General features: G+C 38.3%; 1 protein-coding gene and 1 long non-coding RNA gene across 4 annotated transcripts in view; one reads left to right on the forward strand and one right to left on the reverse strand.

Annotated features, from left to right (window-relative positions):
* The window catches only part of LOC116096239, a 7,227-nt gene extending 2,785 nt beyond the window's left edge, over positions 1-4,442 (reverse strand). Inside the window, exons 1-2 of the long non-coding RNA XR_004120911.1 lie at positions 4,287-4,442; positions 3,579-3,640 (exon numbers count right to left, since the gene is read on the reverse strand). This is a non-coding gene — a long non-coding RNA (uncharacterized LOC116096239). The remainder of the gene's footprint in view (positions 1-3,578; positions 3,641-4,286) is intronic.
* Positions 4,443-4,472: 30 nt separating this feature from the next.
* Ift74 (intraflagellar transport 74) overlaps positions 4,473-10,889 on the forward strand; it is a 76,886-nt gene continuing 70,469 nt past the window's right edge. Inside the window, exons 1-3 of one of the 3 annotated variants that reach the window (XM_031377862.1) lie at positions 4,473-4,638; positions 6,576-6,710; positions 10,099-10,234. In XM_031377862.1, coding sequence (XP_031233722.1) covers positions 6,591-6,710; positions 10,099-10,234 — 256 coding nt within the window. In that variant the 5' untranslated portion in view covers positions 4,473-4,638; positions 6,576-6,590. The remainder of the gene's footprint in view (positions 4,639-6,575; positions 6,711-10,098; positions 10,235-10,889) is intronic. The other 2 variants (XM_031377860.1, XM_031377861.1) reach the window with 2 other exon arrangements.

Raw genomic sequence — 10,889 nt, forward strand, 5'->3', positions numbered from 1 at the left:
CTTCAAGAAGCACTGTTCCAAAAATGAAATAACTAACAAAATACAGATTTGAAAATATGGAGAAAAAGCCAGTTCTTACACAAATTGAGCTAGTATAAGAAACAGTTGTTTTATCAAATAAATGGTTAAAAGCTTGTAGGCCCAACTTAGTCCAAAAAAAAATGAGTATGTGATGCTATAGAAAATAGTGTCAGTGAGTAACACTCATTGATGCCTGAGGAAATACAAGTGAGAATCCAGGAGAGCAAATTAGAACTGGTGTTCCCCTATTTATAGATGTGTGCCTTTGTAGCTTCTGCAGTGTAACAATTCGAATTCCCTTGATGGTCGTATTTCCTCTATAGTTACACTGTTATGTTTTCAGATAGAAAAGCTCTGTGATGCTCCTCCTCCTTTCCTGCTGAAACTCACATGTCTTCACCCTAATTTAATCTTTGCTAACTGTAGGCTTCTAGTTTTTCCTCACAGCATCAGTACTCAAGGGTATATTCAAAGCTCAGGGTCACACTTTTTTAGTGGTAAGATAGTCTACTGTGTGATGATTGCCTTGTTGGAGACATAAAGGTCTTTTGCACCCATGGATCAGTAGGGAAAACATAAATGTTAATTACAAAGTGTTAGCTCCTCAAAGAAGGAAATACCTTTCCACCTAGAAGGCTTTCAGAGTCTGGCATGGCCTGGGTGGGGACAGAATGACGTGGTCTCTGCCCCTGGGACAGGGCCAGTGGGCATGGACCTCCATGAGTGTCGATGGCTGCCATGGGCATAAAGCTTGTTTGTATAATAATGTACATATTTTATATTCCTCCCTAAAGGAATGTTTTTTTCTGTTAACATTCATGACTCCATGCTAATCAGAGTCTGGGAGGCTTGGCTTGGCTAATGGTTTAGAAAATGGTAAATGCTGGGACCTTCAGGACAGCCCTTAAGGCTGTGGAAAAGAACTCTAAAAACATGAGTTTGAAAATGTATAATTTCTCAACTATGCAAAAATATAAGGATGCAGTATGAATTATGAGGGGCTTCATGAATCTAAAAGAACAGAAGTAGCTACACTATGAGCAGACAGATTCCTGAGTTCAAGGTCAGCCTGAGACACAAGGAGTCCAGGCCTAGGCATGGTAGAAATGATAATTTTGGGAGAGGTTCCCACCCTACTAGTTTATTGTAGGTGCCAAACAGAGGCAGGCAGATCTTTCAGTTCTTTTGTAATGTTGAAAATGCTTGCTGTCTCCAGATGCAGATTCTTAGGTTAATCAAAAGGAAACCTGCAGATTGATAGGTAAAATAAAAGGCTGGGCTTAGGATCTGCAGGAGATGAGCTATCCAAAGAATGTTCTTTTAGAATAGCAAGTGTCTCAAGCTGAACATAGAGAGAGCTGTCTAGAGATCTCCAGAAAAAGCAGATCAAAGAAAGAAAGAAAGCAGAACTGAGAGAAAGCAGGCTGTCTTGGGCGGAGCATAGGCCACCAGCTTTGACCCAAGAGTTGACTTCAAGTCATTTGTTTTCCTGTTCCCAAACACCCCTTCTCTCAGGAACCTGGCCTTGGCAAAAGCTGGAAGAGGACATTGTTAATGACCTGGTGACCCATGCTATCTATAGAGCCAGACCTCACTGAACTCCCCTGAATGTTTATCCCAGGTTCTTCTTCCCTAAACCTTTATCTTTAGCTCTCAGTTAACAGAACTCATCCTTAGGGCCGATGTCACAAGTACTTCATAGCCTGCTGACCTCTATGCTATCTCAGTCAGGATATACCAGATCCTAGTCCTTTTAGCCTATAGAAGCCATCTTCATGGTCACATGTACTATGCAAAGGAGTTCCTGTATAGTCACACATTAAACTTTATAGTACAACTGGAATTGGAGTGATTATTTCCTGGAAACTTGTCCCCAAATTGTACTGTGTTTAAATATGCTTATAATAAACTGCCTGGCATCAGACTCTCTAGAAGTTTGATCCAATTTGACTAAGTCAAGTTGAGCCAAGATTTCTTCATCCACACGGATTGTGTCCTTGCCAGCAGTCGAGCTTGCAGGGACCCCTGCAGTGCCTTAATCAATTTTCCTATAACAAAACTGCTCAAATGGATAATGCTGTAAGATTTGCTTTCTTTTTAATTAGTGTATGTATATATGTATATATATATATATATATATACATACATACATACATACATACATACATATGTACATGAGTGCAGTGCCAGTGCCAGAAGAGGGAGTCAGATCCCCTGGAGTAGAGTACCAGGCAGTTTTGAGTCTTTGAATAAGGATGCTAGGAACCTAACTCAGGATTTACAATATCTTTAATTTTAAGTGTTTTATAGAGTTAATCAATATTTTGATTTTATAACTTTTTAATATTATGCAAAGAGAATACCTTTTTGCATTATTACATTATATAAAATGGTAGAAATATGTTAAGGGCCCTCCTAGAAAGTCCCAATTCAAGCCAAAATTCATTTGGCATTTTTTTTCTGAAACTCGTGATTAATCTAAATTTTTAAAATCAATTACTCTAATGCAATAAAATCTAATAATATACCCATTTGATACTTACATACTAAGGAATAAGGATATGAAAACATTGAACCTTTATTTTTTACAATTAAGATTTTTTTCTCTTAGACTTAATTTTTGAAGAAACACAATATGTACAGCAACCCAGTTTACATATTAAATAGTGTTATATTGGAATGATTTAATACAGTTTTAAATATAAGAAATGAAAAAAACAATCTCAGGTTCTAAAATCCTGCCACGGTGTTTCAGCTAGCACTAGTGTCTTGTGACAGTATTGGGAATGCAGGATGCACATGTGTTTAAGAACCAAAGCTTTGCCGGGTGGTGGTGGCGCATGCCTTTGATCCCAGCACTTGGGAGGCAGAGGCAGGTGGATTTCTGAGTTCGAGGCCAGTCTGGTCTACAGAGTGAGTTCCAGGACAGCCAGGGCTATACAGAGAAACCCTGTCTCAAAAAAAAAAAAACAACCCAAAGCTTTAGTGAAATCATGAGATGCAGTGTGGGTGAGTGTTGCCGGACACACCTAACTCCTTACCATTTGTTTCTAATTTAATTTTTGTTCACTGAGTATTCAGAAGGGCTTTACTATTGTAATTTTGAGGAGAATCCTCACATTCAATTAAAGCCCAAGAGAGTTCATGATCTACAGTTTAAGAAGATAAGGTCTTGAGGCTGGCGAGATAGCTCAGCGGGTAAGAGCACTGACTGCTCTTCCGAAGGTCCTGAGCTCGGATCTCAGCAACCACATGGTGGCTCACAACCACCCATAATGAGATCGGACGCCCTCTTCTGGTGCATCTGAAGATGGCTGCAGAAAATTATGCTGGAGCGAGCAGGCCGGCAGAGGTCCTGAGGTCAACAGCAGCCACACATGATGGCTCACAGTCATCTGTACAGCTATAGTGTACTCATACACATAAAATGAAATAAAATAAATCTTTTTTAAAAAAAGAAATATGTACTTAAAAAAAAAAAAGATAAGGTCTTCAGACAGAAAAGAACTTGACACAATGTACACTTAAAATATTCAGTTATTTGACGAAACACCTACCCTGTCAATTTGAACTGTTACATCTGTCAGAGTTCTTAGCTGGAAGGCACAGAAACTGTAAACTAAAAGCAGAAAGATGAACGTTTTAAAGTTTATTAAGAAGCTGAGTATGGTGGTTCAAGTCTTTAACTCCAGTATTTAGAAGAGGCAGGAGTATCTATATAACCAGGCTGGTCTACATAATGAGTTCCCAGGATAGGCAGGGCTACATAGACAGACTATCTAAAATTCAAAACAAAACAAAACAAAACCCTAAAAAACATTAAGGAATCTGGCAGAACAGGCTACAAGTTTCTTGATAAAGATATTGCAGCTTGCTGTTGATAAACCTTCAATCTTAAAATATAGATATAGTTACTGGGGCTGGCATCCCTGCTTAGATCCCTGATGTGTTCCTTATGGTTCACATTCATTTTCTGGGTGTGGGCATAGAGTTAGACTGGAGCTAGCAAGCAATGAACTCAGATTCCACTAACAAGGACGACTGGAGGAGCCAATCCAGTCACTTCATTTCCTATAGAGGAGCTGGCCTGGGTAAGTTAAGAAATCTGTCAAACGATTCGTTACGAAAACAAACAAACAAAAAAAAAGGAATCCCTACCACGAATAGTTCCAATGAGATACTTATCACGCTGGGCTACTCAGTGATTTAGAAGCCAGCGCCCTTGTTTTAAAACAAATTTTCTTAAGGACATTCAAATCACTTACGTAGTCTTTCTCACAGACTTAGGATATATGAACTCTGGTGTTAAAGTCAAAGACCTCCTTCAAGAAAGTGCAGTGAGTTGGGAAAGGGGTAAGAGAAGGAAGGAAGGAGTCTGTTCTCAAATCTCGCGAGACCCTCCTCCTTCGTTAAGTACAGGAATCGGAGGGCGTAGTGACGGCCAATCACGAGGGGTGTTTTCTGCGCGGTGACCGTTGCTAGGATACGCGGCGTCTCGCCGGACTCAGGCCTTGCTCCCGGCCTGTGCGGTGAGACGCGGGATGATGCTCGCGTAGACTCCTTAGAAAGAAGTTCGTGTCGCGGGGTCCTAGCGGTGCCCCATTCACACCAGGCAAGGTGAGAGATCTCAGCTTCCGTGCCTTCTCTCTGCGTGGGTTACGGTTCTGTGGCGACCCCGACTCGCTCTAAACGGAACAAACTCGAATTCGTGGGCTCTTGGTTGTTCTATAACTTGGGGTCGGAGGCTTGGAGGCTCGGCCTGGGTAGTTCCAAACTACGCCAGGACCGAAAGGATGCTCCAGCCCGGGGAAGGATACAGACGCCTCCGAAAAGTCACTGCTCTGTAGGAAGGGGCCGTCAGCCGGCTACAGGGGACACAGCAACCTTTAGCTAATACAAGTCAGAATGGTTGGCTCAGGGAGGGTAATGGTAGTACTAAGGAAAACAAAACGTGGTTTTCCATATAAGAACTAAACTTCACAACAACTCTGCAAAATAAGGACTCCTGGCCACACTTTTGTTTTAGAGACGAGAAAACACATCCCAATGGCATTGTGTGCCAAGTTTATGTAGTGGTTATTGTCAGAGGTAGACTGTGAATCCTTGTTGTCCTGGCTGTCCTGGAACTTCCTTTGTAGACCAGGCTGGCCTCGAACTCAGAAATCCGCCTGCCTCTGCCTCCCAAGTGCTGGGGTCAAAGGCGTGGGCCACCAATGCCCGGCTAGACTGTGTATCCTTAATCCTCGTGGAATCAGAGATTGTGTGAATACTGGCTTCCCTTCCCGATGATGTGAATATGGGTCGAAGAACCCCAGAGATAGAGGTGTATTTGTTACAAGAGCCCACCTCCCGTTTCTCTTAACACAAGTGGGACTACATAAGTCAGGCATTTTCCACTACAGCAAAGCAGTGGTAAACAGGTTTGTTTGTTTGTTTGTTTCTCTGTATAGCCCTGGCTGTCCTGGAACAGGAATGCCTTTCTATAGGCGGATATTAAAAGATACACAAACATAGCTTCCGCTTGCCACTGAATCAGATGCTGAAGATTAAAGATAAGAGCTAATTCTTGTTCTCAAGGGAAAGGAACACATAAACAGATTCTTTCAGCTCCTGTGATAGGCACTGGGACAGAGAGGAATGCAGGATATATGGTAGCATATACAGCCACCAAATTAACCCTCAGAAGGTGGAGGGCTTTAGAATAGTCATGGAGGAATTCCGTGAAAAGCCAGTGTGCAAGATGTCTGTTAGGCAGGGAGACTCAAGAGGTTAGTGATAGGCCGCTTGAATTGGTGAGGCTCTACACTGGATGCCAGCACAATGGAAAGGAAAGTGTGTGTGTTAAGCATTTTAAGGACTTAATAATTCCCACGATGGGAAGTGAGAGAGGAGAAATCAAGGACCAAGTTTTTGACTTGTATGAGTAGGAGGTAATACCAAGAGGAAGGGCAGATTTGGGGGTTATGCTAGAATTTCATTAATTATATATATGTTTGTTTCAAAAACAATTAGACTACATCTGAGTGGAGAAATTATTTATATATAAAAACCTGATGTTAAGTGTGTCAGGGAGATAAGGAGTTAAGAATCTTTAGCTTAGGGGCTGGCGAGATGGCTCAGCAGATAAGAGCACTGACTGCTCTTCTGAAGGTCCTGAGTTCAGATCCCAGCAACCACATGGTGGCTCACAACCACCTGACACCCTTTTCTGGTGCGTCTGAAGACAGCTACAGTGAATGAAGCCGGAGCAAGCGACACCGGAGCAAGCGGGGCCAGAGGGAGCAGGGGCAGTCCAGAGTTCAATTCCCAGAAGCCACATGATGGCTCATGGCTATCTGTACAGCTACAGTGTAATACACATAAATAAATAAATCTTTAAAAATCTTTAGCTTATTATCTGCTAAAACCTTGAGTGCGGATGAACCTGAGAATGCTAGTGTGCAAGAAGAAAAATTCTTGAACTGGGTGTTTGAAAGAAGGATATAATAAACTACTAATATTTTGGTGTATGATACTTCAAAGGAAAATTGAAAAAATTTTTTGTTTCCAAACAGTAGGTAAAGTGAACAATGGCCAGTAATCACAAATCTTCAGCCCCTCGCCCTATTTCTCGGGGTGGAATAGGACTAACAGGAAGGCCTCCTTCTGGAATAAGACCCCCATCTGGCAATGTTCGAGTGGCAACTGCAGTAAGTTGAGAATCTGCAATAACAGATTTTACTTTATTGTTCCTTTATTCTTTAAACAATATTATTATATAAATGTGGAAGATTTAAAATATAAAAATACAATGTGGAAGAATAAGACCATTATCAAGGAATTATGCTTACAGATAATTATATTTTAAAGCTATAAGAATTTACTTCTTGCTGGGCGGTGGTGGCGCATGCCTTTAATCCCAGCACTTGAGAGGCAGAGGCAAGAGGATTTTTGAGTTCGAGGCCATCCTGGTCTACAGAGTGAGTACTAGGATAGCCAGGGCTACACAGAGAAATCCTGTCTCAAAACAAAACAAAACAAAACAAAATAAAACAAAAAAAGAATTTACTTCTTGTGGTGCTGGGATAAAACACAGGGACTTGTACATATTAGGTGAGAGTAAAGCTATTATAACTAAAATTGTGCAGTGTGCTTTAGTATTAAAATCAAATGAGATAAATAGACTAGAATCAGAATTAAGCATTTGTAAGAATTTTATTAATAATGTGGCATTTCAAGTTAGTTAAAAAACACACAGAATATTCTTGAGACTCTGCCCCAAACCTAATGAATTCTTAAAGCAAATTTCTGTTTCTTGTATCATTTATTAGGCTTAAAAAGAGTGTAGAAACTTAATATTTTAAACAGTTTATAACTGGTAGAGGAAAATATTCATAATTTATATAAACTTGGTAAGTCTGAGGGCTTTCTAATGATGATAGAAAAGCCAAATACCTGAAAATATTTTGTTTTCATATTTGAATTTACAAAAATTGAAGATACAAAAAATGGAAAAAAATGATAAACTGCTAACTTTCTGTATGTGTGGTTCATAACTTTTTAAAAATTGAGACAAAAGCTAGCAGTGCACACCTTCAATCTCTGCATTTGGGAGGCAGAGGCAGGTGAGTTGCAGTCTAGCCAGATCTATAGAGCAAGTTCCAGGTTGGCATCTATGTTTCAAAAAAACAGAGAGAGACAGAGAGACAGAGAGAGAGAGAGAGAGAGAGAGAGAGAGAGAGAGAGAGAAAGAGAGAGAGATATTCTAATATAGACTGGGCTAGCCTTGAACTCAGAGTCTCCTTAGAGCTGGGATTACAGATTGCCACTGCACACATCAGTATTCAGAATCTTAAAATGAAAAAGCAAACTTTACTAATATGTATGAGTTTGTTCTAGATTAAAGTTATGAACTCATGTTCAAGTAAAATTTCATGTGTTTTTTTTTATACTGGGGAAGAATAGAATTATAAATTGGGTTAGAAATCATTTAGAATGGTAAGAATAAAAAGAAGAAAAGATAATAGTAGTCAAATATAAATACATAAATAGTAGCATTAAAATTTTTTTTGGTTGTCATGGGAATTGAGAAAAAATAGATAAAAAATGTTATGATAGTGGTATAAGTCAGTAAGTCAGTAGGAGAAATACTACATTTGAAAAAGTATGAAGTTTATAAACTGATTATTCTAAGATAAATAATAACTTACAAAGATGATTACATTTTCATTATTATAATATTTAAAGACTTATTTTACATGTTGTTAGACATGAAATGGAGGGCTAAGACACTCTGGAGGCTAAAGCAAGAGAACTTTGAATTCAAACTACACTGGGCTCCAGTTTTGAGTAACTAAGAAAGTAGCTCTAGTAGTCAAGTTCCTATAACAAGCTAATTATAGAAGTATAGTAGAGTGCTGTGTTTAAAGAAGAACAGCATCTTTCCCTCCAAACTTTTATGAGTCATCTAGACTTTAAGATAATGGTATCATATCAGTATAACGTAAGATGTAAATAATTTTCTAAAGTCTTCACATATATGGTATCTTTCTTTCTTGTTCTATTAATAATTGATGTGTCTGATGCTTGTTAATTAAATTCTTGCAAAAGTAATCTTGACAGTTAATTGCCCAACTCCTATTTGCCATGTACTCTGCTCGTGTGATGTCTGTGGTTTTGAAATGAGTGATGTTCGATGTAAAGCAATCCAACAGTGGCTGACTGGGGAGCTTCTTCCTGTTCTGGGCATTGTCAGCTGTTTGGTGTGAATCTTAACAGACACAAAAACACAACACGTATGTGGTCTGACTCAAAATCAGGATAACATCCTATTCATCCTTAGACTTTCTTGCTCCTTTCAGTAGTACCTTTTGAATCTTCTTCCAAGTGAATACATGTACTCACACTTGATTCCATCTTACTTCCCTCTATCCTGCATCTGGGAAGTGAGAAAGGAAAGAAATCTCTCCCAGCTCTGCTTGCTTAAAGCAGAGGAAAGAATTGTTTACAAAGTTTCCAAAGCAAGGACTTATCCGTCTCTCCTAGAGACCACTGTGGGTAGCCCTGCACTTTTAAATTTGAATTTTAATAGTTTCTGTTTTTTCAGCACATTCTCTGGACTCTGTACCAGTGCTGGCAACTTATCTAAATAGTATGCAGGTAATTCTCTGAGGCTTAAGAAGTAGGGAATTTGGTAGTGGGGAATTTGGTAGGTTTTTTTTCTTTTTAACTCATTTTTTTTTGATATTTTATTTATTTACATTTCAAATGTTATCCCTTATCCTGGTTTCCCCTCCTGAAGCCCCCTATCCTATTCCCCCTCCCCCCTGCTTCTGTGAGGATGCTCCCCCACCCAGCCACCCACTCCTGCACAAAAGTAAATGATAACAATTTAATAATTTAAAATTTATACCCTATATTTAATCTGCTCTTGTACACTAGTTTTTGGCAGAGAGAGAGAAATTTTTTAAAAAAGGATAAAAAGATAGATGCAGAGAGATTTTGGAACACTTTCATAAATTTTATATATTTTATAATGTTATAATTTCCCATGACTTTCTTTGCTGTATAGTTGACAAGAGGAGAGTTATATCTTACCTCAGGCTGTGAAATAGTATTTTTTTCTAAAAGTAAAATTTTCTTTTTCCTAATTTTAAAGAAAATATGTACTTATTATAATAGTGCTTGAAACACCAGATTCTATAGAGGAGAAAATCAACTGTAATATCATTATGTAGAAATAATAATACTTTAATTATTTTCTTACATTTATTTATTTATATGGGTGAAAGTGGAAGCATATGCCATGGTGCCTATGAGAAGGTGAGAAGAAAACCTGTGAGAGTCAGTTCTCTGCTAGTATGGAGGGCCCACAAAGCAAATGTAGATCAGAAGGTATACAGTAAGTGCCCTATCTGACTGGCCCTACATTAAAAAAAATTTTTTTATGTAGCTTTTGCTATGTAGTCTAACCTGGCGTTGAACATGTAAATTATGTAGACTTTTAATTTTTATAAAACTTCTCTTTATAATTTTATGCTAGTAGATATAAACTGTTTTTCCTGGTTTAATAAAAGTATAAATTTTCTTCTTATTTAGATGCCACCAGCAACAGCAAGACCAGGTTCTCGTGGTGGTCCTCTAGGAACCGGTGGAGTTTTGTCATCTCAAATCAAAGTTGCTGATCGTCCTGTAACCCAACAAGGTTTGAGTGGAATGAAGACTGGCATGAAAGGTATTTATTTTATGAAGATGAATATATTTTGTTCCAAAACTATCGTAGCACATCTTAATAAATGAGAAGTTTAGCTTGTAGTTCTTACTTTTTGACCTTTAAAATTTTTGGATAACAGAATGCATGTGAGATGTGCTATGTGCTTATGTATGTATGTGTGTATGTATGAGTGCATATATATATATATACATACATATGACATGTATGTGTATATGTATGAGTATATATATATACATACATATGACATACTTTGATCTTCATTTTTCTGTTCATGGAGTTTTGCTATAACTAGAAGACATTTGAAGAAAAGTTGATTATTGGAAATTAGATTTTCATTACTATATAAGAATATTTGAAAATTTGTTTAATAGCATTCAGCTTAGAATCACACTTACTGAGCCTGTGAAATGACTCAACAGATAAAGGATCCTGATTCCAGGACCAACATGATGGAAGGAGAGAACCAGTTCCCACAAGCTGTGCGCTGACCTCCATACATGGGCCATGGCCTGCACCCATGCATATACAATTTAAAAATTTTAATGTAATAAAAAATTAAAATTGTACTATTAAAACATTTTTTTCTATTTTTTTAAACTTTTATTGCATTATGATGAGAAAAGTTACATGATTTCAATTTATCAGAATTTGTTAA

Source organism: Mastomys coucha, unplaced genomic scaffold (assembly GCF_008632895.1).
Source record: "Mastomys coucha isolate ucsf_1 unplaced genomic scaffold, UCSF_Mcou_1 pScaffold18, whole genome shotgun sequence".
NCBI lineage: Eukaryota > Metazoa > Chordata > Mammalia > Rodentia > Muridae > Mastomys > Mastomys coucha.